The 23,242-nt window shown below is 41.7% G+C and overlaps 1 protein-coding gene across 1 annotated transcript in view; it reads right to left on the reverse strand.

Annotated features, from left to right (window-relative positions):
• Positions 1–23,242, reverse strand: part of PRTFDC1 (phosphoribosyl transferase domain containing 1) — a 55,219-nt gene that overhangs the window by 12,703 nt on the left and 19,274 nt on the right. The window contains exon 4 of the mRNA XM_061586628.1: positions 12,235–12,300. Coding sequence (XP_061442612.1) covers positions 12,235–12,300 — 66 coding nt within the window. The remainder of the gene's footprint in view (positions 1–12,234; positions 12,301–23,242) is intronic.

Raw genomic sequence — 23,242 nt, forward strand, 5'->3', positions numbered from 1 at the left:
CCTCTGGTGACAGATGCTGGAAGCTGTTTGTGCCACACAAGTTGTCTGTGGTGTTCCAGACTTCTATGCAAATGTTTCATGCTTGTATATTATGTTTATGGTAAGTGGGTTATGTTAGAGTATATAAGGTAAGTGGTGAGCACTGGGAGGGGGGATGAGTGAGTAGCATGTTGGAGTGCTGGATAGCAATTGACTATCATGACTGAGTGGGAGAGGTTTATATTTGAATATGTCACTGTTTTGGCAGTTAGGGATGGCTGGAGGGGCTTGGATTGTTGCGTTAGAGAGTGGTGGGTAGGCGAGGTAGTGACTCATTAGCCCATCTCGCTCAGCACTGTTTACATGGACTAGCTCTCCAAGTTCCAGATAGGGGTCTTTTCCAGCCTTACCTGCAGAAGCCAGGGACTGAACCTCAGACACTTTGCAGGCGTTCTACCAGTAAGCTATGAGCTACTACACATCTTACTTACTCCCCCAGCAGCTGTAGCAAGATGAAAGCTAATTTTGAACCACAGCAGGATGGAGAAGATCACAGGCAGAGGAACTGATGGCAGAGTTACTTCTCTTGTTATTATAATAAACCTCTTATTATTTCAGAGGTTTCCTTTTTTTTTTTTACAATAATTTTTATTCAAATTTTCATAAAACATACAAAACAAAATCATAAAACATTCAAAGACAAAAAACAAAACAAAACAAAAATGATTAAACAAAAAAATAAAATGTTGACTTCCCATTTGTCACAGATCAAATCAGTTATAGGTCTACAATATATAACAATCCTGTCTCTTAAATTATATTATAAAATCACTTTCCTCCAGTAGTTATCTTAATTAATCATCAAATCTCATAAACATTACTTTATTCTTTCCACAAAAAGTCAAAGAGAGGTTTCAATTCTTTAAGAAATATATCTATCAATTTTTCTCCAAATAAACATGTCGATTAATCCATCTCGTTAATAATAATAATAATCTTATTGTCATAACCATAGTCCAAATAAACATATCGATTAATCCATCTCATCAAAATCTGTTAGGTCCAATAATTTCAATAGCCATTATTCCATTATCCATATTAATTCCATCTTCCATCTTCAATAGTCCTGTTAAATCCAGTAATTTCAGTGTCCAATCTTCCATTATCAGTATTCCATAATAATCTTGCTGTCATAGCCATAGTCATATAATAAGAGTCTGATGGGAATTTCCTCTATCCCAAATATTTTCTTGCCATCAATTCTGAATAAGTTGCTGAAATATTGTTGTAAATTCATATCTCTGTTCTTCTTTTTACAAAATGCACTGGCTCATCTCTTGAGAGTTTTTCCATTGTCACATGGCTGCAGTTAATTCCATAGATTTTCTCTATATCAAGCTCCATCACGTCATTCCAGTCCAGAAGATTATCCAAGCCATTGATAACTTTATCTCTAATATCTTCATTAATTTCTTCAGAGATAACGTTAAATTCCAAACAGTAGATTTTATTTCTAATATCCATAAACTCCAGATCTTTTTCCAATTCCACATTTGTTCCAATCTCCAGGGCTTGTATCTTCCCTTTATTTTTTCTTTTCTCATCTCTGATCTCATTCTCCTCTCTCACAGGATCCCCTATTTCTTTAAGCTCCTGCGTCATTTTGCTCAGTTCAATTTTCAGCTCCTTACTGCCCTGTCGCAGGGTTTGTTTCGTTATCTCAATCTCATCCATTATTTTCTGAAACATAATTACTTCCAGATTCTCAGCCACTTTCTTGATTACCAGTTTTAAAACCACGAAAACAAAACAAAACAAAAATAAAGAAGAACCACTTCTTATTTCAGCAACAATTGGGTTAATATTCCAGGCTTGATGACATCACAGTATAAACAGAGCAGCCTGCCTTATCTCTCTATGTTCAAGAATACAAAACAAATTTAGTTTCCAGCATCAAAACAGTTAGTGGCGTCGTGAAGAAGCAGATTCGTCAAAATAAAATAGACCAAAAAGAGAATAGTCCCAGACAATATAATGTTCCTCGGAATAGAAATCCCTCTTCTGTTTATATCTTTAGAATGCACTTCCAGGACAGCTTTTTGCAATAGAAACAGAGATAAGCTGTTAATTTCGTGAATAACAGAGAAGAGTTATAGCTCACCCAGAAGTTCTTTAAAGCTGATTCATTTGACAAATCTCTTTTTGCTGCAACAATTTAAACCAAGTAAAAAAAAATAATAGAAAGAAGGGTGCTTGCCTGTTAGTCCGTTTTCTCTTTGAAGAAAAGATAAACATATCGCATTAATCAGATAGAGCTTGTTCGGAAGTCCATCCGGCATTGCTGGCTGGACCTTTTCTCATAAATTAATGAAATCCAGTCCTCCCAACAAAAACAGGCTTTTGAGGTTGATCTCTACGTTTCTCCCTGCCCGGGAGAAATTTCATCAGTCAAAAAAAAGTGTTCTGACTGATTTATATCTGAATAAGCTTCTTTTGAGGCGGGAGCCCGTCTCAAAAGCAGGCACAAGCGAAGTCACCCTTCCCGGAAGTCATTATTTCAGAGGTTTCCAAGACGCGGGTAGGATCTCTGGGCTTATTTCCCACTGTATGAAATCTATCTCATGTTTCTAATAATGTTACCCTTTCATAAACATTCTCCTTGGTTTTCCATATATGTTCTGCTCAATTAATTGATCTGAACACGCTCATAAATGTAGATTTCAGCTCTCTCCACCAAAGCGAATTGAGAAGCTGCTCCTTGTAAGAAGAATCCGGAATCTAGCAGTACACTTTTTTAAAGCTAAGACATTTGTGTCAACTTCAGGGCTGGGCAGTAACAAAGCAGCCGGCAGTTAGCTGGCAATAAATCAGTCAAGGCCAGGCAGATAATGGAGGCCGGCTGGCAGAAGAAAGGTTTGACAAACTAACCAGTAGCAGTGTCCAAGAGCGTCGTCCAGGTAGGGAAGCAGAGTTCAGAAAGCCAGGGGTCCAGTCCGAAGGTCTAGAGGCTAGCAATGGCATTACATGTGAGGGGTCACAACCAACGTTGTAGTCAGCAGTCTGCTACAGCCATGAACTGCCTTTTATAACAGACTCCCTAAGCCAGGTGCCCATGATTAGTCTCCCAGCTGCTCAAAGCTGCTTGTTCTTAAGCGACCCGACCTCTTCCTTCGTTGCTGTGCTACTCGCTGGCATCTCCTTTCTGCAGGGGGGAGGGGAGCCTCCTGTTCATACCCAGAATCCGATTGAGGGGCTTCAGCCAGGTCCTGGACATTCTCCAGCTGGGGAAGAGCCAGAGCTGTGTCCTCAGGGGTTCCACTAGTTCCTTCTCCTGGGTCTACCAACTCTGCCTCTTCCTCCTCCTCCGGTCCTCTGAAGGGGCCATGACAATTTGCTAGCAAAAACCCTAATTTAAAGGCTGCAGCATTATCAATTGGAGTGAAGAACCTCGGGCCTGCAGGCCTAATTAGGCCCAGCAATGGTCCCAGTTTGGCCCACAATGCCATTTTCTCCAAAGCACGCCCACCTGCCTCATACGTGACATCATTAATTGGAGCTGCTGATTGTCCCTTTGCTGATTGGCCTTGATAGTGATCCTACTGGGATCAGTTGCACTAAGGAGGTCTCCATTGGGACCTCCCTAATGCAGCCAAAGAGCTTGTCAAGGTTGGCCTGCAAGGGATGGAGGAATTAAGGAGCTCGCTCACTAGCCAGATCCAATTCCACACCCAACATAGTCATAAATGCTTATATGTAGGGAATATGCTCCATGATCTGGTTGTGATAGGATTCCTTTCATTTGAACTGAAAACTAGTTGAGGAATGCCAGATTTATGATTAATAACAATTAATTAATAATACATATTAATGAGAACTAGTTATATATCAAACTTTCAAGAGCATTCTGATCAGCAACCACAGGATTGCTGCTAGATCTGGAATAGCTCAACTCTTTCGTTTTATTCCAGAACAGGAAATGAAATGCACATGGGTTCCATTTTGCAGACGTTATATGAGAGATGCTGCAAAACCTCTGCCTAAGGCACATTCCAAGAGATGAGTTTTTCAGATATTTCCTCAGTGGGTCAAGGGTATTTTGGTCTCACCTTGCCTGTTGAGATCTCTCACAGACCAATACCTTCAAGGACAGCCCATTTACACTTCACTGTTAATATATTTTTCTTGTACAGATACCATTACAGTATTGAAAAATGAATTCATACACGTGGGTTTGGAGCAGGAGGAAGGATTTATGGACCAGAGGATGCAATGCTCATTAGACCAGTCCAAAGATCCATCCATCTGGCAATCTGTTTCCAAAAATCATCATCCAAATGCTTTTGAGATGCATTCTGAAGCAAAATGTAATGATCATTGCCATTCTTTCTCATTTGCCTTCAACATCTGGAACATTACCTCTAAACATTTGTTTAAAAAATTGTTTACAAGAGTTTATAAAACACTTAAAAAACCCTAAGCAGTGTATATAAAAACAATATGGAGGTTCTGCTTGTTGCTACTGTTGTGGTACTTAGTATATTTAATTGCTTTTTTATTATCTGTGTGCACCCCTTTGAAATCTGATATGATTGCAGAGGGGTTTACAAATATTGCAAATAAGTAAATATGGACGGTTAATATCATTCCCAACAACCATTTATATGATTTTTCAAGTCCGTTTAAGCTAGTAGTTATTGCCCTACACTTGCTGGTACCATGTTAATTATGTATTACGTGAAGATGGATTGTCATCTGTCCTGAATGATTTCATGGATGGCCCTGAGTCCCAGTGCTGTGTCAAATAAAATAAAATTAAAAAATCACTCCCCACTGTTATGAACTTCAGTATGCAGATAATCCCTCTGTTTCTCCTTTCCATCTGATTCTAGGGAGACTGTGGAGGTCCGGAACTGATGGCAGGAGGTGACAATGAACTAGATGTGCACAAATAAATTGAGGGTTAATCCATACAAGACAGAAATGTTCATGGTCACAGAGCTGACTGAGGAACTGGGGTTCAACCAGTATTGGATACAGTCACACTCCCTTTAAAAATGCAGGTTTATAGTTTGTGGGTTCTTCTGCACCTTGGATGGCCAGATGCTAGTTGTAGACATGAGTGCCTTTGACCAGCTGAGACTGGCGTGCCTATTCTCAAGAATCCAGATTGGGCCATGATGAAACCTGCCTTAGTTGCATTGTTACAATGCACCCTTAAAAAAAGTACTCGGTCCCCAAAACAATGGCCAGGTGGTTAACTGGGGTCTCGTTTCTGGAAGACACGACTCCTTTAATGAAAGAGCTGCACAGACTTCCAGTATGTTTCTGGGGACAATTGAAAGTACTGGTGATAAACTTCAAAGCCCTGGGTGGTTTAAGACTGGAATATCAAGGGCTGCTTTCTCCCAAAGGCTGTGGAACCATCTTTAATGGGCTTCTAGAAGCTAGTAAAGGCTTCCTTTTAAGAAAGCTTTTGGCTTTTAGGTGGCTATTTTATTGTTGGTTTTTTTAATGCACTTTTACAGCTGCTGCTGGTGTGTTGCTGTTTTCTACAGCTGTCTCACTGTTTTGATGTTTTCAGGCTGTTATTTTTTTTTGCTGTTAGCTGCCTTGAGCACTTAATGACATACAGGGTACAACTGTTTTAAATAAAGATCAAGAAAGAGAGGGAGGCTCGCAGCAAAGTCTTGTACCTATTTGCCTGGGAGTAAGCCCCAATGAACTCAGTGGCACTTCCTTCTGAGTAGACATGGTTAAGATTGTGCTGAGAGGCTGTAAGCCTGCACACATACTGAAGAGGAAGCCCAGTTTAATTCAGGCAATTTACTTCTGAGCATGTAATGAATTGCACTCACACATATGCTCTAGAACTGAGAGTTGGAGTCATTTCTTAAAAGCCCTGGGTACTGCTACTATTGCTTTAGCAGTGTGTAGTAAACGCCAGAGCCAGTGCTTCCCTCATGCCACTATCGTAGGCAATTTACAAGGAAAAACAACAGGACTAGATTTATCTCCAAGAGCATATGCCCATGCAGCTTGGATTTGGAAGAAGGACTGAAAAAAATCATTTGAATCAAAACAGTTGGTTCCACTGTGACAGTTCCAAGAAGATCAGCAACCTTCATGCTGCTAATGATGAACAGAAAGCAGATGCTCCATAATGAAGGCTGCTATGCGGGTCCTGCTGGCTCCACCTTAAATTGATTCTCCCTTTCCCAACAGCATCTTTTTTGGTTTTGCTTCAGAAGGTGTTGAGTCATCTTCTCATCTGTTGCAGAAAATGTAACAACGCTAATTATATCTGCGGAGGGTAGGCAGGTAGCTGTCAGCTGCACGTCAGCAACAGAGCCAGGCAAGGTGGGTTTTTGATGTGGAAAAGAGAATTCCAACAAGAAACAGTCTCTCTGCAATGGGAGCAGAAAGGTGAAGGTGCCAACATGCTCTCTCCTGGGCAACTGCATAGAGAGGACTTTTTGCTTTACCTTTCCCAAATCTGACATGCCTCACAGTGGCCTTCTCAGGCTCACAGACTGGACTCTTTTCTTCCTAGATAAGAGGCACTTTTGCAAGTGCTAGCTTCAGCACAGAGGTGGTTTCTATAGTTTTCAAGGTTTGCACACCCTGAGTTGCAGTCTTTTGAGAAGTATAAGGAACACATCAGATGTGGGGAAGTGAACAACTGGCAACCTGGTCAGGGCCTAGATGTAGCTGTGGGGAGCTAGGATCCAGGGTAGCCTGAGGCACTGACTAACCTTTGGAGAGGGTATTCTGTATAAAGGATGGCCGCAGGCCCAGTCAAGGAGAATAGGGAGCTAAAGGCCTTATAAACTGTGGCTTTAAGTCAGGGATGGGAACCTGATGTTGCTCTCATCCCATTGGCCATGCTGGCTGAGGTTGATGGGAGTTAAGAGTCTAGTGAACTCTGGAGGGTCACAGATCCCCTATGGCTGCTCTAAGGCAGAGATGGGGAGCCTGTGGTCCTCCAGATGTTGTTGGACTCCCAACTTCCATCAGTCTCAGCTAGCATGACCAGGGGTCAGGGATGATGGAAGTTGTATAGCAACATCTGGAGGACCACAAGCTCCCCATGTCTATAGCAAGGGATCCTCTCCCTGACACCATTCCTCCTTGTCTCTATGGGGCAAATTAGGCAGGCTTCCGTAATGCTTATGCCAAGGCCATGCAACATGTTATAAACTACATTTATTATGCACACAAAAAGTGTGTTTCAAGTGCTGTGCTTTGCACAGAACATGTTTAAGAGCAGTCACAAAGGGGGTGGAGAGCTATCCCAGCAAATAACACTCTTTCAAAGTGATAAGTTAATCCTTGACCGTTTGATTGATAGACAAACGGTCAAGGAATACCTAATCACTTTGAACGAGTTCAAATCAGCAGGGCCCGATAAACTGCATCCTAGAGTATTGAAGGAACTGACTGAAGAACTCTCAGAACCGCTGTCTATTATCTTTGTGAAATCATGGAGAACTGGTGAAGTGCTGAATGACTGGAGGAGATTCAAAAAGGGCAAAAAGGAAGAACTGAGGAACTACAGATCAGTCAGCCTAACATCAATCCCTGGAAAAACTCTGGAGCAGATTATAAAGCAGTCAGTCTGTAAGCACCTTGAAAATAATGCAGTGATTACTAGAAGCCGACAAGTATTTATGAAGAACAAATCCTGCCAAACTAATTTTATCTCGTGTTTTGATCGGGTAGCCTCCCTTGTAGACTGTGGGAATGCTGTGGACATCATATACCTTGACTTCAGCAAAGCTTTTGACAAAGTTCCCCATGATATTCTGATTAGCAAGCTAACTAAATGTGGGCTGGATGGAACAACTATCAGGTGGATCCACAGTTGGCTCCAGAATTGTACTCAAAGAGTGCTTATCAATGGTTCCTTCTCAAACTGGGCAGAAGTAACGAGTGGGGTACCACAGGGCTCGGTCCCGGGCCCAGTGCTCCTCAGCATTTTTAGTAACGACTTGGATGAGGAGGTACAGAGCATGCTTATCAAATTTGCAGATGATACAAAATTGGGGGGCACAGCTAATACCATGGAAGACAGAAACAAAATTCAAAGGGAGCTTGATAGGCTGGAGCATTGGGCTGAAAACAACAGAATTAAATTCAGCAGAGATAAATGCAAAGTTCTACACTTAGGAAAAAGAAACCAAATGCACAGTTATAAGATGGGGGATACTTGGCTCAGCAATACAACAATGGAACCCATTACTTGGAGAGGTAGTGGGCTCTCCGACACTGGAGGCATTCAAGAGGCAACTGGACAGCCATCTGTCAGGAATGCTTTGATTTGGATTCCTGCATTGAGCAGGGGGTTGGACTTGATGGCCTTATAGGCCCCTTCCAACTCTACTATTCTATGATTCTGTAACACCTTTGAGAGGCAATGTTTGGTGGGCAAATGATACCGGAGGAAGGGATTAAAGTCTTTCCTGATCCAGACCACACACATCCCAGGGGATGCTTTTCTTGAAGAAAGAACACACTAAACAGGGTACTTGAAACATGCTGCTAACATAACTGTAGACTGACACTCAGCTTGGATAAATAGTGGCAGGCAAGGGAGCTGTTTTTCCTGCTTCCGCATTGGGAACTGGTGGCCCTCCAGATGTTGTTGGACTCCTTGTTCAGTCAGCCCTACTCAGCATGGCCAATGGTCAGGGATGATGGGAGTTGTAGTCCATCCCTGCCTTACATATCTGTATATGACTATATTTAGAGGGAAGCTGGCTGGCACACTGGGAATGCGCCAAGCAATTTGTTTCTCTACACTCTGGCAATATACTGTCAAAGTCCTGTTAATGCAGATATTGGTAAAATTTTCAATACGTTTTAAAATTGAGTGACAGAAGGAAATGAACCATTGAATTAACATACAGCCCGCATATTAGTTCATATCTCAGAACATAAAATACAAAATGTATATCCATCTCCAAGGCCACTGAAGAAGACTTCTTGTTGAAACGCATTTGGCTTTGTCACACATTTTGCATTTCATGGGCACTGAGTTATGTATATTGGCCATTGTTAAAAGTTGCCCTTTATGTTCATATTGACATTGTTTTGACCATATTATATATTTCGTTCTTCATTATGTATGGGCATTGAGTTGTTTACAAATATTTTTTTGGCCATTTTTGTACTATTATATGAGAACACCTATAAGGATTTTATATTGTTTGTTATATATATAAAAAATTTGATATTATTTTATAACATTGCATTTCATGCTTTTACCTTAACCTTTTTTTGGAGCACTGTTAACGCAGAAGCCATAGAAAGCTTTGCTAACTATTGACAACATGTTGATCCAATAAAAGACCGGCTTCTGGTCCTTTTAAAGAGCAGCAGGTTTTTCACATGAAGTAAATCTCTAAATTTAGCCTTTCAGGCACAAAAATATGATACAGGTAGTTAATATTTAGCTTCACACAGCTTTTACTTCCCTAATAATCTATCAAAAGTTGGCTTTAAGCCTCTTAGAAAATGAAAAGAGAAAAAATGGTTTTCTGAAAAATATTAAGCTTTATCTAATCCTGTCAGCTGGGATTATTCAAGTCATCTGTAAGCGGATGAAAATAAACACGTATTGTTTATGAACGGTGTTCTGTTTGTGACAGATTTTAAAAGGTTACGCTATGTTTAACATCAAGGATATTTATAATAAAATCGGTACATTTACATAACCTTTGTGAGGACACATGTAATGTCGTTAGTAAGGCATGACAGCAGATGTTAACGGGACTGGCAAGAACCTACATGTTTATTTATTTAATTATTTGTTTGTTTATTTATTACATTTATACCCTGCTCCCAGGCAGTCTCCCATCTAGGCACTGACCAGACCTGACCCAGTTTAGCTTCAGCGGGGTGCTGGCCTCATGTACCTTCAAACCATAGCCTGGGACATTCAAACTGGCAAGAAATTGGGGTGGCTGGCTAATGAACTTATGAACCAGGCTTATAAAACAGGGGTGGCTAGCTTGTGGCTCTCCACAACTCCCATGATCCCTGACCACTGGCTAGGCTCGCTGGGGATGATGGTTAGTGCTAGAGTCTGACAGGTCTAATCTTGAGGCCACAGGTTAGCCAGCCCTGTGCTTAGTGTTGCATTCAAACCAACCCATGGAGAAGGATGGGGACCCTGTGGCCCTCCAGACATTGCTGGACTACAACTCCCATCACCCCTGACCACTGGCCATGCTGGCTGGGACTGATGGGATGGAGAGTCACAGGTTCCTCATCCCTGTTATAAAGAAACAGATTATTGGTCCACCAAGACCAGTATTGTTAATTCTGACTAGTAGCGGATCTCCAATGTCTCAGGCAAAGGTTTTACAAGCCTGCTTCCTGAGATCCTTAGAGCAGTGTTGGAGAACCTGTTGCCTTCCAGATGTCGCTGGACTGCAACTCCCATCATTCCTGACCACAGGCCATGCTGGCTGGGACTGATGGGAGTTGGAGTCCAACAACATCTGGAGGGCAACAAGTTCCCCCACCCCTGCCCCAACCCTACATGCAGCCTGCTCAGTGTTGCACTGAGTTGACCAAAGGATATCATTGAGCTAGCTTAACACAAGGTCTGCTTCTTTTTCCTTTTTAATTTTTTTATTGTAAACATGCAAATACGCAAACATTGAAACATATTAACATATTTCACTTTGGAACATTTTATAACCTATTTCACCATGCATTAAAATCTTACTTTTAGTGTAAACTATAATAATTTACTGTATATAAAATGTTTTGTGAAGTCACACACTTTCTCCAAGAAGTCAAAAGACACTGAGATTTTTGTAATAGGAAAATTTATTAAAATGTAATTGATTAATTTGTTAAAAGGTAGATTGCTGATTAACTAAAAACCTTTAATCAGTTAACAGTCCTACTATTAAAACAAGAGTAACTGCACTTTCAGTGTAAATTAATTTAGTACCTGTCCAAATTCATTCTGAGGTTTGCTGTTTTGATCATTTTCCCACCCAGGCCATCTGCTTAATGAAATAAATAATTCTTCCTCTTCATGTGTTTCATTGTATAGCTAGGCCTGGATTAAAAGAGGCTTGTCCCTGAACAAAAATCTTTTTATTGTTATTTTTCAAAATCAGTATGTATATGCAGAAAACTGTGTTGCTTTCCAGCCTCTTAGTGAATAAAAGATTCATTACGCATGCTTCAGACTATTGACATGTCCCATGATTTACCTTTGACATGAACAAGGTAATATTAAAATGTTCAGGGCCAACAGAGACAACACATTCAATGTGTCATTGCACTAGTGTATCTTTCCCTTTAAAAATAGCAGCTCTGGGGGAGAAGGAGCAAGATCTGAACCATGGTGAATGGAGTGAGTGGGTAACTGTTCTCCCCTATGCAGTAGTCCTATCAAAAGTCACCCCTCCAAGTTGCTATTTGCTCTACGTGAAAAGTTGTCAATGACACCAATGGGAACTGTCATCACAGAGGGAAGAACAGCATGGGGGGGGGGATGACAAGTTTAGGCATGACCACATCATGGTTGGAAAGCATTAACTTCCCTTCCTGCAGTCCTACTCCTGCTCAGGCCATTCTGTGGCTGTTATGTTTAAGGGGTTATTTAACCTCTCCAGGTTAAACCTAGCTAGCTCTTTCTACCATTCATCAAAGGACTTTGTTTCCCGACCAATCACAGTAGACTTAAAAAGGAAAGAAAGCAATGCTAGCAGGCAGGAGTGATATAGACTTTCAGCCCAATCTTAAAAAGTATTGACTCAGACATTAAGTCTCACTGAGTTCAATGGAACTATAGTGTTGCAGCCTCTATCATCTGTAGATAGATAGGCCTAATTTAAATGGCCAGGCTGCATGGAAATCACTTACCTGTGTAGGTGTCCCACACAGCTGCCTTCTTGTTTAAAACAACCTCATCCTGTATGCCAACAATCTGCAGTGCAGGTGAATACACTGGCATACTAATGTTGCATACAAATAGCCTAACACATCTGATAATTATAAAGAGTCAGAGCTACACAGAACATCAAATAAATAAGCTCCATGTGGCCTTAGCTTGTTTAAATTGGGCTTTATGCTGTCAAACGTTTATTTTAGCCATACACACACACACATAATTTTTGTTTCATTTTGGCTGTCTGATTTGCATGCTTTTTTACACAACTTTAACTTCAACAGCCAAGGCAAACTCAGATTCCTGATGTCATACTAGCCTCATTTTATTTAAAGTTTACAAACCTTTCCAGCCAGCTTTGGAAAGTCATCTCCCCCTATGATCTGTGTATCTTGCATAGACTGGTCATTCTGAAAAATAAAAAATTAAAAACAGCATTTTACATGTATCCTCTTTGACAAACATCTTAAACCTTAACAATCTAGAATTCAAAAAAGGTTCTATAGACTAATCTCAGTGAAACTTACGTCCATGGAATTGTTTTATTGACCCCTCTTATAACCCACTCATCCTTATAATTGGAACCCAGGGCAACTTACAACAGTCCTTAAAACAATAAAAATGACGAAGCTGCAACAAATTTATACCACCTGTAAGACAGCAGCAGCAGCAAACAATACACTCTCTCAGTAGTAGTGTGCAATTAACCACCAAATGCATGGCAAAATAAGATTTTTTTAAGGTGGCACAGTCTAATCTCAGTTGGGAAAGAATTCCATAAACGGGGTGCTGCCACAGATAAGGCCCTGTCCTACACCACTCTCCTAAGGGCCTCGCCTGTTGGTGGCACCACAAGCAGGATCTCCTCTGCATAGTGTAATGCATGGATCAGGACATATTGGAGAAGGTGCTCCTTGAAATATTTCATGTTGTATAGGAACTTGTATACCAGTAACAATGCCTTGAATTGGGCACAGTGGCTAACAGGCCGCCAGTGCAGAGTTCTCAGGATTGGAAAGATACTGCCCCAGATAACAAGCAAGCAGCAGCATTCTGCTCTAACTGCAGCCTCTAGTTTGTCCTCAAGGGCAGCCCCACCCAGAGCGTGTTGCAATAGTGCAAACAAAATGTCAAAATGAGAACATGGATCACTGATGCTAGACTATTCTGGAATGCTAATTCTCTCTCACAAAATCAACATGACTGAAATGTACTTTTACAATAGGTGGATTGTGGCTATGTTTCTATGCCACAAACTAAGCTGGAACATACAAGGATCACTGACACAAGTTGACTTTACCATGCAATTTATATTTCCTTCAATGGGGCTTGGAGACCATGTGATAATATCACTTGACTAAGAGTCCCATATGTAAAATGTGTACCATTGCAAAGGTGAACAGTATCATCGCTCAAAATTTCTTGCACGTGGTAACATCTGAGTGAAATAGAACTGTTGCACTAACCCCTCACTGTCAGAAAATCGCATGATAAAGTCAACTAGTAGGGCAGGTGTTAGCCCTCTAGATGTTGCTGAACTACAACTCCCATCAGCCCCAGTCACCATGGCCAATGGCCAGGGCTGATGGGAGTTGTAGTTTAGCAACATCTGAAGGGCCAAAGGTTTCCCATGTCTGCCTAGAGCTGATGGTAGTCCAAACCATCCGGAAGGCACCTAGTTGAGGAAGATTGTAACATGTAGACTAGCTTCCAGAGCAAACAGGAGAAAGAAAAGATAAAGAAACCTCATAGAGAGCAATCTGTATATTATTTCTGTATGGCAATTTTGGAATATGTTATATCCATTGCTGTGCTTTTAAATATGTACTCTACTATTTGGATTTATTGTATTTTACTGTTAATGGTTGAAATATTGTTGTATTTTATTTTATTATATAAACCACTCTGGGAGTTTTAATGAAGAGCAGTCTATAAATTAAATTAATAGCAAGGGTAAGGAAAACAGAACATCCTGTCGCTGCAGAAAAATATGTGACTTTTCTCTTATGTTTCCAAAGTGGAAAAAGTTAGTTTTTCGAGGTAAAACCACTTATATGAAATCTTTTTTTAGGGGGACAAGTTTCTTCTAGACCTACAGAGTATAATGATGATGATGATGATGGGAGGTTTTGTGAAAAGACTTTATTTGGCTTTTAAAAATAAAAAGATAAAATCCCTTTCAAGGACTTTGAAGTACATTTCCTTTACATATTAACACTCATGGCTGCAGCAGGAACTCTGCTGCTGGCAAAGAACTGCAAAAGTGAATCCAAGAGCACAGGATTATACTATCCAATAAGAGAAGTTAAGGATTGTATGGCTGTGAACTGGCTGCAGCTACAGGGGAACCTGCTATGCAGCTTCCTGTAACCATATTTCCAATTCCTGCCAAAGTAGAAGAGTATTTCCCTGCAATGGAACGAACAGATGTGCAAATGAAATCAAAATACACATCTGTATCTTGCATTAGCTGACCTTCATACAAAGCTATATGACATTATATGGGTAGGTTTAATATATTGTTGTTTATCACCTTTAAGTCCATCAGCACTGCTGACGTTCTCATTATGAAATTTCAGTGGGTGAAATCCAGTGTTGCTGTTCTGCTTGACTTATAATTTGTTTATTTTATTTATTACATTTATATTCTGCCCTTCCTCCCAAAAAGAGCCAAGGGCAGCAGGGGATGCATCCAGCATCTGCTAAGAGAGAGAGAGGTAATTTCCCCTACCCCCTGTTCCCCTGAAGCCCTTATACAGAGCTGGTGTCAGGTATGACTGGGCCCTTGGGCACCAGCCTACCCTGAGCCCACAACGCCATAGCCCAACCCAAACATACAAGCGGTGTGGAGCTAATAAACCAACCCACGAGCCCCACCCACGTCTCCCATCCCTGTGAATGATGTGCATGCTGCATGTGCATGCCTTCCATTAACCAAGATGGCGGCAGGGGCAGCAGCCCCTTAGGGAAGCCTGTGCTGCCATCTTGGTTGATGGTAGGCATGTGTGCACAGCACACAGGTCATTCACAGGGATCGGAGAGATAGCTGAGGTGTGCGTGTGGGCTTACTGAAGCTCCACTGACTGTATTGAAGGGGTGCCTGGGAGCTCCTTCTCCGTGATCTGTGGCAGGGTTGGATGTCCACGTTGCCGCATATCATGGAACTTGAGTGCTACCCTCCCACCCTAAGGAGGCATCCTTCAGGGGCCCCTCTGGGCTGCAGGGACCCTCAGCCAGGGCCCAACCTGGCCACCCCCTGGTGCCAGCCCTGCCCCATACCACCTTTCATGCTGTTCTGGAGTGTCCTCCAAACTCCTGGAACAGATCTTCAGGTGGCACAGAGTGCTATAGCAGGAAAGGAGAATTCGAGAAAATTGCCTCCCCCTTCTTTTATTTTGGCAGACACCTCCACTGGATCAAAAATGGCAGCAGTGCATGTCTCACTATATATTTTTCTCTGAAAGGCCTTTTCAGTGGTGACTCCTTGGTTATGGAATACCTTTCCCAATGACTATGCCAGGCCTCTTCTATTCAGTAAGACCCCGCTTTGTGGCGACCCACTTTGCTTTTTGGCAGGTTTCGCTTTTAGGCGGGGGTCTGGAACGTAACCCGTCGTATGAGTGGGGCCCTACTGTACAAGTTTTTAAGCAGACTGTAGACTCATCTGTTCCAGGTTTCTTAAAAGATTTTAACTGCTGTATGTCTTTGAAACCCAGTCTGTTTTACAGTTGTTTTGTGCTAACATATTGCAATGTTTCTGGTTATGCTTTAAAATCACAGTTGTAACAGTTTTAAGATTTGATTATTTTTTCCCACATTTATTAGTCCAACAAAATACATACGTCATTTATAGAATACATAAACAAAAAGAAAACAATCTCACTAAAAGCTTAAAGACCCTGCGTAATTTACATAGATACAATAAAGTTATCCATCCTAACATAACTGATTGTTTAACCAATCTCATTTCTGTTTTCCAGGCACCATATGGGGATTGTTTGGTGATTTTAAATGTGTTTTATATTGTGTCATGTAAACTGTTTTGGGGAGCTGGGCCTTAAACAGTGACCTAAAAATATTTTTATAAATTCAAGAAATAACCACCTAGAATTGAGATTTTATTCCATCATGTCTAAACTGGGACACACAACTCTCTTCCAAATGGTATCAGTTAGGGGTATCCAATGTGGTGCCCTCCAGATGTCGCTGGTCTCCAGCTCTCAGAAGCTCCAGCCAGCATGACCAATGGTTAGGAATGATGACAACTGTAGTCACAAGAACATAAGAACAGCCTGCTTGATCAAGCCAGTGGCCCATCCAGTCCAGCATGCTGTTCACAATGGCCAACCAGATGCCTAAGGGAAGCCCGTAAGCACGACCTGAGTGCAATAGTACTCTCCCCTCCTGCTGTTTCAAGCAACTGGAATTCAGAAGCATACTGCCTCCAACTGAGGAGGTAGTCCCCAGGAATCCAACATTATCAGGAGGGCACCAGGCTGGCTACCCTCTGAGCAAGATGTTTCATTCATATGCCTTTTCAGAACTTTAAAGAAGTTGAAAAGAGCAGTTCTTATCACTGATTTTCTACCTCAGTTCAGTTCAACATGTTGCATTGTTTATTGTCTTTTGGCCAACCTGGGAGGAGGGGCAGAATATAAATATAATAACAGTAACAACTTTCAATACACTTAAGAGTGTGTTGCCCCAAGAATCATCATAACTCCCCATAGCAAACTGAAGAAAATGTAATCAAGAAATATCTCCTAAATCTATTCTGAAAACTTCAGATCACAGGCAGCTAATAACAGCAGAGCTATAAAGTCTGAGCCATGAAGATCAGTGGCCACCCAGGTGATGGAGAGGGGAAAAAGAGAGATTAAAGGAGCTCTTTAATTTTCTCTGAACAACCTTTGCCTATGCTCTCTGATGTTGCCAGGAATATCTGAAGACACTGTGGATGGTTGTAGGGTTCCCTCCGGAGATATTGGATGCTTTTGCACAATCACATCTTGGCTTAATAAGCTGTGATACACACAAGTGCCATGCTCCCGCTTTACTCTTCCCTTTGCACACACGAGTGACCAATCCAGGAAGCTGCAGTTAACGGAAGCTTCCTGTTACGTCTGAACTGGCAACTATGGATCTAGAAGCCAACTTTAAACCTTGGCTTCATATTTGGGCTTGCTTGGAAGCCATTCACCGTAGTTTCCTGATTCTGACATAACGGGAGGCTATGATTAACAGCAACTTCCTGGCTTGTTTCGCCCCTTGCACGAAGGAACAAAGTGGCTGGGTGAAGCTTATGCATATCTCAAGCTTATATTCAACTGAGATTTCATCATGAAAATGTAGCCCCTGTACTATGCTGGGGGTATATTTGGTGGGCTTGAATCCAGGCCTCCAGCAGCCAGTCTCCAGTGTAATGTGTTCATTATCAACTAAATATCTACCATGTGGCCCATTTAAGAGAAACAGCTATGACCCAGGAGGCTAGGTCCTAGAGAGCTGACTCAGGTGTGGTCTGGCTGGAGAAGTGGGTTACTGCTCTGTGCAGGCTCTCGGGCCTCATCAGAAACAAAGTTTGTTTAACCGTTAACTCAGCTTCCAGTGTGTTTTTACATCAACAGCGGAATACAACACATCCAGTGCCTTATCACCTGTACTATTAGCTGGTTCCTCAGCAAACTAAACTCTGTGGCTCAGTGATGCCCTCTAGAGTTCAGTACCAACATAGATATTGTCAGCTGACCTCCACAAACCAATCAAGACCGTACAAGGCCCAATAAAACCATAATATCAAGTCAATACGCTTAGTCTGTCCTTGGAAGAAGACTGGCTGCATCCCCCTCACTTTGCCCTGTCTGTTCTGGAGTTTGATCACAAGCCTCTTTTAGACCACATGCTCTGCCTCTGAACCTTAGTCTCCCTGACACAGATCTGGGCTCCCCAACGGCAGCCTGCCTCTGAACTTAGTTAAGGCTGACAGGCATTCTGCAGAAATGCACTCATGGCATAAACCACAGGTGGCTTTCATTCTGTCTCCTCAGCCCTGATCATGAGAGGCATCTCTGGAAGCAGAATTGTAGCCTTATCCTATACTTTATTCTTTATAAAGTTTATACACACACTCTCCACCTCTAGCCCAGGAGAAATGGGATTTTAGCTTTCTCTATATGCACTTCTAAGCACAGTAGAAACTCTCTGCATAATAGGTTTCCAGAGCCATCTTCTCAAAACTTCCATAAGAGCAGCAACTTTTAGGTTGCCAATTCTTTTAGTATTAGATCATGTCTTTTGAATTGGGTGGGGTAGTCAATGATTACACTCTTCTTTTCTTTTTGGAGGCCAGGGGGATCTTGAATCCATCTTATGCCACATGTGCAATGAATTGGGTGGTCTCAAGAAAGGAGTCCCATAAACAGCACTGCTGATGTGAACGTTGCACAAAACAGCACATTATCTGTCAGCCTGTGATAGTTGAGGAGAAAATGGAATCTTCTAAAATTGTTCTGGTGGAAGAAAGGATACCTTAATCATGGCACATATGCAACGCCCAGGCATTTAAAAAAATTTAAAATTTGAATTTAAAATTTTAAATTATATTTTATTGTGTTTTTGTATTTTAACCTGTTTTATTATGCTGTACACCGCCCTGGGAGCTTATTGCTATAGGGCGGTCTAAAAATGTAATAAAATAAATAAATAAATAAATAAATAAATAAACCGCAATAAATTTCTAACCCTCTACCTCTTTAAACTACAACAAGGTCCTTTACTACATGTTTATTTGCCTATCATCTCAAATGTTGTATTTCTTCCTGCCCCCACAAGAAACCTGTTGATGTGCCGCTTGTAGAAACTGCATACAAGAATTTGAAAAATGTACATAAGACTTTAAGTGTGGCAACAATTCATCTTTTTATAGTGCATGTTTTATTAATCATCACTGCATCATCATCAGTCCCATTTTACAGATAAAACACAGAAGGTGCAACATTCTTGCTTAAGGCCACTTACTGAATTAGTTAAAGGACAGCTCAATCATCCCCTTGTATTCAGCCTTCCTCCATGCCCTCTTGCCTTCAGAGTTGTGGCTGGCTGGGATATGTGGACAGGGCCTTCCCAGTTACACCACCCAAAAAATGGAAATGGAAATGAACTGCCTCCAAGTCGATCCCGACTTATGGCGACCCTACGAATAGGGTTTTCTTGGTAAGAGGTATTCAGAGGTGGTTTACCATTGCCTTCCCCTGAGGCTGAGAGGCAGTGACTGGTCCAAGGTCACCCAGTGAGCTTCATAGCTGTGTGGGGATTCAGATCCTGGTCTCCCAGGTCATAGTCCAGCACCTTAACCACTACTCTACACTGGCTCCCTAAAGAGAGTTGGTGCTTTTTGTTTCAGACAAGCTGCAAAGCCTTTAAACATGCATCCGGCTTTTGATTTGGGCTAAGTTCCTTTTCTCTTTCTATTGACATGTTTTTAGGGACCATCTTTTGCTTGCATTGTTTAAACCTGGTCTTTAGATTTTAATTTATTAAGTGCTTATTTGTGCAATGGAAAGGATAACTGCGTTCTGCATTTATTAGTCTGGAAAGTATGAATTAGGTTGGTTCACTTAAAAAGGTGGACTGAATGAAATTCTCCAGCACCATTAGCTGTGACTCACATATTACCTCCCCGTCAGCATTAGAAGAATGACAACTATGCGCCCAGTCTCTTGGTTGATCCTTGTGATAAAGCCAAAAGTGTATTTTATGTTTCTAAGTACAGACACACCTTCATTTATTTCTAGCATGCTGGTAAGCATTTACAGTAAATTCCGGATGAACATTTCACAAAAATGGAATTCGTATACTCATCATACTTAAAACAGGAAATCTCTTTTCCTTGTTCTGGTTCCTAAGAAAAGATCCGACGTAATGGACAATGTGCCGTGATTAATAGGTGCTTGTAAAGGATGTAGCCTTTTTCGTTTGGAAAATTTTTGCTGGAGGACTCAGATTATAATAATGAGAATACAACTCCCAGGATGCCCTAGTGGCATCCTAATTTTAATAGAACACCCAAGCCATTTTGTCTGAGCTGTGACATTTTGATGGCCTTATCTGTTCCTAGATACAGTACTAAATCAAAGAATTAAGCAGGAAGGCACATTTCCATCCTGTTTGTGCTGTTGATTTTATGACAGCCTCGAGATCTAGAGCTAAATGGGTATTAAAAAAAATTGTTCCGGTAAGTGTGTAAGATGGCTTAAGAGGAAATGATAAGTCGGGTTTTTGTACTGTACACATTATGCACAATGCTCAAATGATGTGCTCAAATGAAGGATGGGGGTCAATGTAAGCAGTGATAGAGTCAGAAGCTTTTCAGTAAAAAAGCACACACTTCACACACACACTCTCTCCTCAGGCAAAGGAGTGAAGCCTCTTCTCCATATTGACAAGCATTACAAACAACTGTGATAAGAGTTGGTGCAGTGTGTATCAAACAGGATATGAACCATCTAGTGTGATATAAGACAAGAGCAGGGAGAACACAAATAATGATGCACATCTAGTTGTATGAGGCCTATACATAGCCAAAGTGTAGGTTAGAGTGAACCTGTTGTTACCCTCGGATCAGATTGCCTTTGTTCAAGGGCTGAGATTGAGCACTGAGTCTGAAGGGGAATTACACAAAGGAGAAGCTCAAGAAGCAGGTCCGCCTGATAAGGCCATGGCACCAGTGAGGGGAATAGGGTTCTAACAATTCTCAGTACCTATAATAAACTTCCCAGGATACCTTGGGGGAAGCCATAACTGGTTAAAGTGATATCATAATCAGAGCTGGGAAAAGTTACTTTTTTGAACTACAACTCCCATCAGCCCAATCCAGTGGCCATGCTGGCTGGGGCTGATAGGAGTTGTAGTTTTAAAAAAGTAACTTTTCCAAGCTCTGATCATAATGCTTTAAATTTATATAGTGTAGATGAGGGTCACTGTTACAAGAGGAATCAGTTACAGCATCTCCTCCGCATCTCAATAGTGCTGATGTTGATCGACTCTATTGGCTAATCATGCACTCTTATCAAAATGCTTTTCCACATGGTAGTAGTATGTACTGTGTCCATATACACAGATGGAGAGAGTGTTAATAACAGATTTGCAGAGTGAAGGTCTGATCTTGTGTGGCTTTTCAATCACCAGCAGAAATTATTTCCATCCTTGATTCTGGGTGATTCCAGCTCAATGGCACTTGCAGATGGCCTACCTTATACTGTCGAAGGCTACTGGGCCAGCACAACTTTAACAAAGTGAGATGTTTTCTAATGATGAGTTCTTTCAGAGCACAGGAGCAATGTGATATATTGTGTTTCTCCACTCTGCTGCAGATTAACCTTCCACCCGTGGTGTCACTGTATGAGCAGTTTCAGCTGGGGTGGAGGGACAGAAGAAAGACCGTTTTGAATCCCATTCAGCCACTAGCATGGAAGATTTAACCTCCAAATTTAATTACATGAATGAAAAGGAGGATGAGCAGGATTATCTGGCAGCTAGAACAGCTCAGTAACCCTGTGCTGTGAAGCGTGCACATCTGATAAATCTGAACTCCCTGAAAAGTACAGCTTTCTCAAATGCCTACCAATAAAAACATCTGTCACAACTAGGGGAAATATCTGAGAGAGCGCCCTACTTCTTAGTTTGTACTTCAACATTTTTTTCCATTTGATGACAGTTCTATTTTGCATTACAATGTGCTCCTATTTCTACTGGTCAACCAGATCAGTTGAGTCCTCCTGTTACATCAGAGGGGTTGGTGCAAAATGATTTCTGCTGCAGCATAAAAGGTGCCTAAGGTTGGGGTGGCAAACCGATGGCCCTCCAAATATTGTTGGACTCAGACTCCCATCCGCCCTGCCAACACAGCCAATAGTCAGAGACAGTGGTACTTCAGCAACATCTGGAGGGCGACGGGGTGGGGAGCCTTTTTCAGCCCAAGGGCCACACTCCCTCGTAGACAACCTTCTGGGTTGTGTGTGTGCATATCAGTAGTGGGTGTGGCCAAAGTACATGTGGCCAGACAAGCACCCCTTTGCGTCCTCCATCCAGGCAAGCAAGAGGTATTATCACAATTCAAAGGCACATTCCAGCCAGGTAAAATCAGTACAGGAGGGAGCAGAGCAGTGGACCGCAGTGGGATGGGCTAAAACAGAAGGCTTCAGCAGTTTAGATGGCTACAACTCTGCCCCTGTAGCTCCTTCTGGGAGGAAGGGCAGGATATACATTAAATAATAAATAAATAATTGTTCCAGTTACAACTGAAGAAGCTCTGTCTGACACTCAGCCCGCCCTTGTCCCACTTCTCAGCCCTGCCTTGTCACCTGAGCCGCCACTCATGCCTCCTCTTGCAGAAGAGGAATTGGGATGGTGACAACTCTGCTGCTCAGGAAGGGTGGGATGATGATGATGATTGAACTACTCTGTTTTAAAAAGCAGGCCTATAGTTTGCATGTGCAGTAACAAAAATTCCTATTGCCATGCTTCTTATGCTATATATGACATTAATAATGCACTCCTGTGCATGTCTGCTCAGAAGCTGCAATCCTATACATGCTTATCTGGGATTATGCAGTGTCTCTGCAGAGGGGATGTGAGGTCAAGCTGAAAGAGTGTGTGTGTACGCACGCAACAGAATATAATTGTGGGCTTACTTTGTTTTTCCACTAGCTTTTTTTTTTGCCTCAAGAAGTTATTTGTGGGATTAAAATAACATTGGTCTGTTGTCTGCAATTCATGAATTCCTGGAAAGGGGACATATTGCAAGGCATGATCTTATGATTTAAGTCCTCCAGCAGAATTAATTCAAATATACTAGTGTTGACACCTGGTGATTTATTTGTTTGTTTTAAACATTGATTACCAAAAGATTCTGTACCATAAGTACAGAATTCCCTGCTATTTTCTACACCAAAAGTATTGTCGCCTCTACAAACCGCTGCCTTGGGCAGTCTCCTCAATTTATACATTTCCTAACTAATGGATGCTTATCCTGGAGGCAAACCTACTACTGTCCTGGTCAACCCCATTGGATCACTGGTGTGGTTTTCTCTGTTATGTTAAATGTGAACTCTCACCTTAGAGTGTTTCATACATCAGTTTATAGATTACACAGGCCTGCATCTCTACACAGCATAACTAGGCATGGCTAAGATGCCATTGCAGCAAATAAATAAGCCCCTGGATATCCTTTAAATAGGCTCGGGTCAGGCTTTCTATCTGCATGGGAAAGGTATCTCTGAACAGACTGCGTGAGCAACCAAGTACTGCTACAAATAAGCTGAAAAGCAGGAGCTGTCTGTATGCACTTGTGCA

Source organism: Rhineura floridana, chromosome 10 (assembly GCF_030035675.1).
Source record: "Rhineura floridana isolate rRhiFlo1 chromosome 10, rRhiFlo1.hap2, whole genome shotgun sequence".
NCBI classification, from domain to species: Eukaryota; Metazoa; Chordata; class Lepidosauria; order Squamata; family Rhineuridae; genus Rhineura; species Rhineura floridana.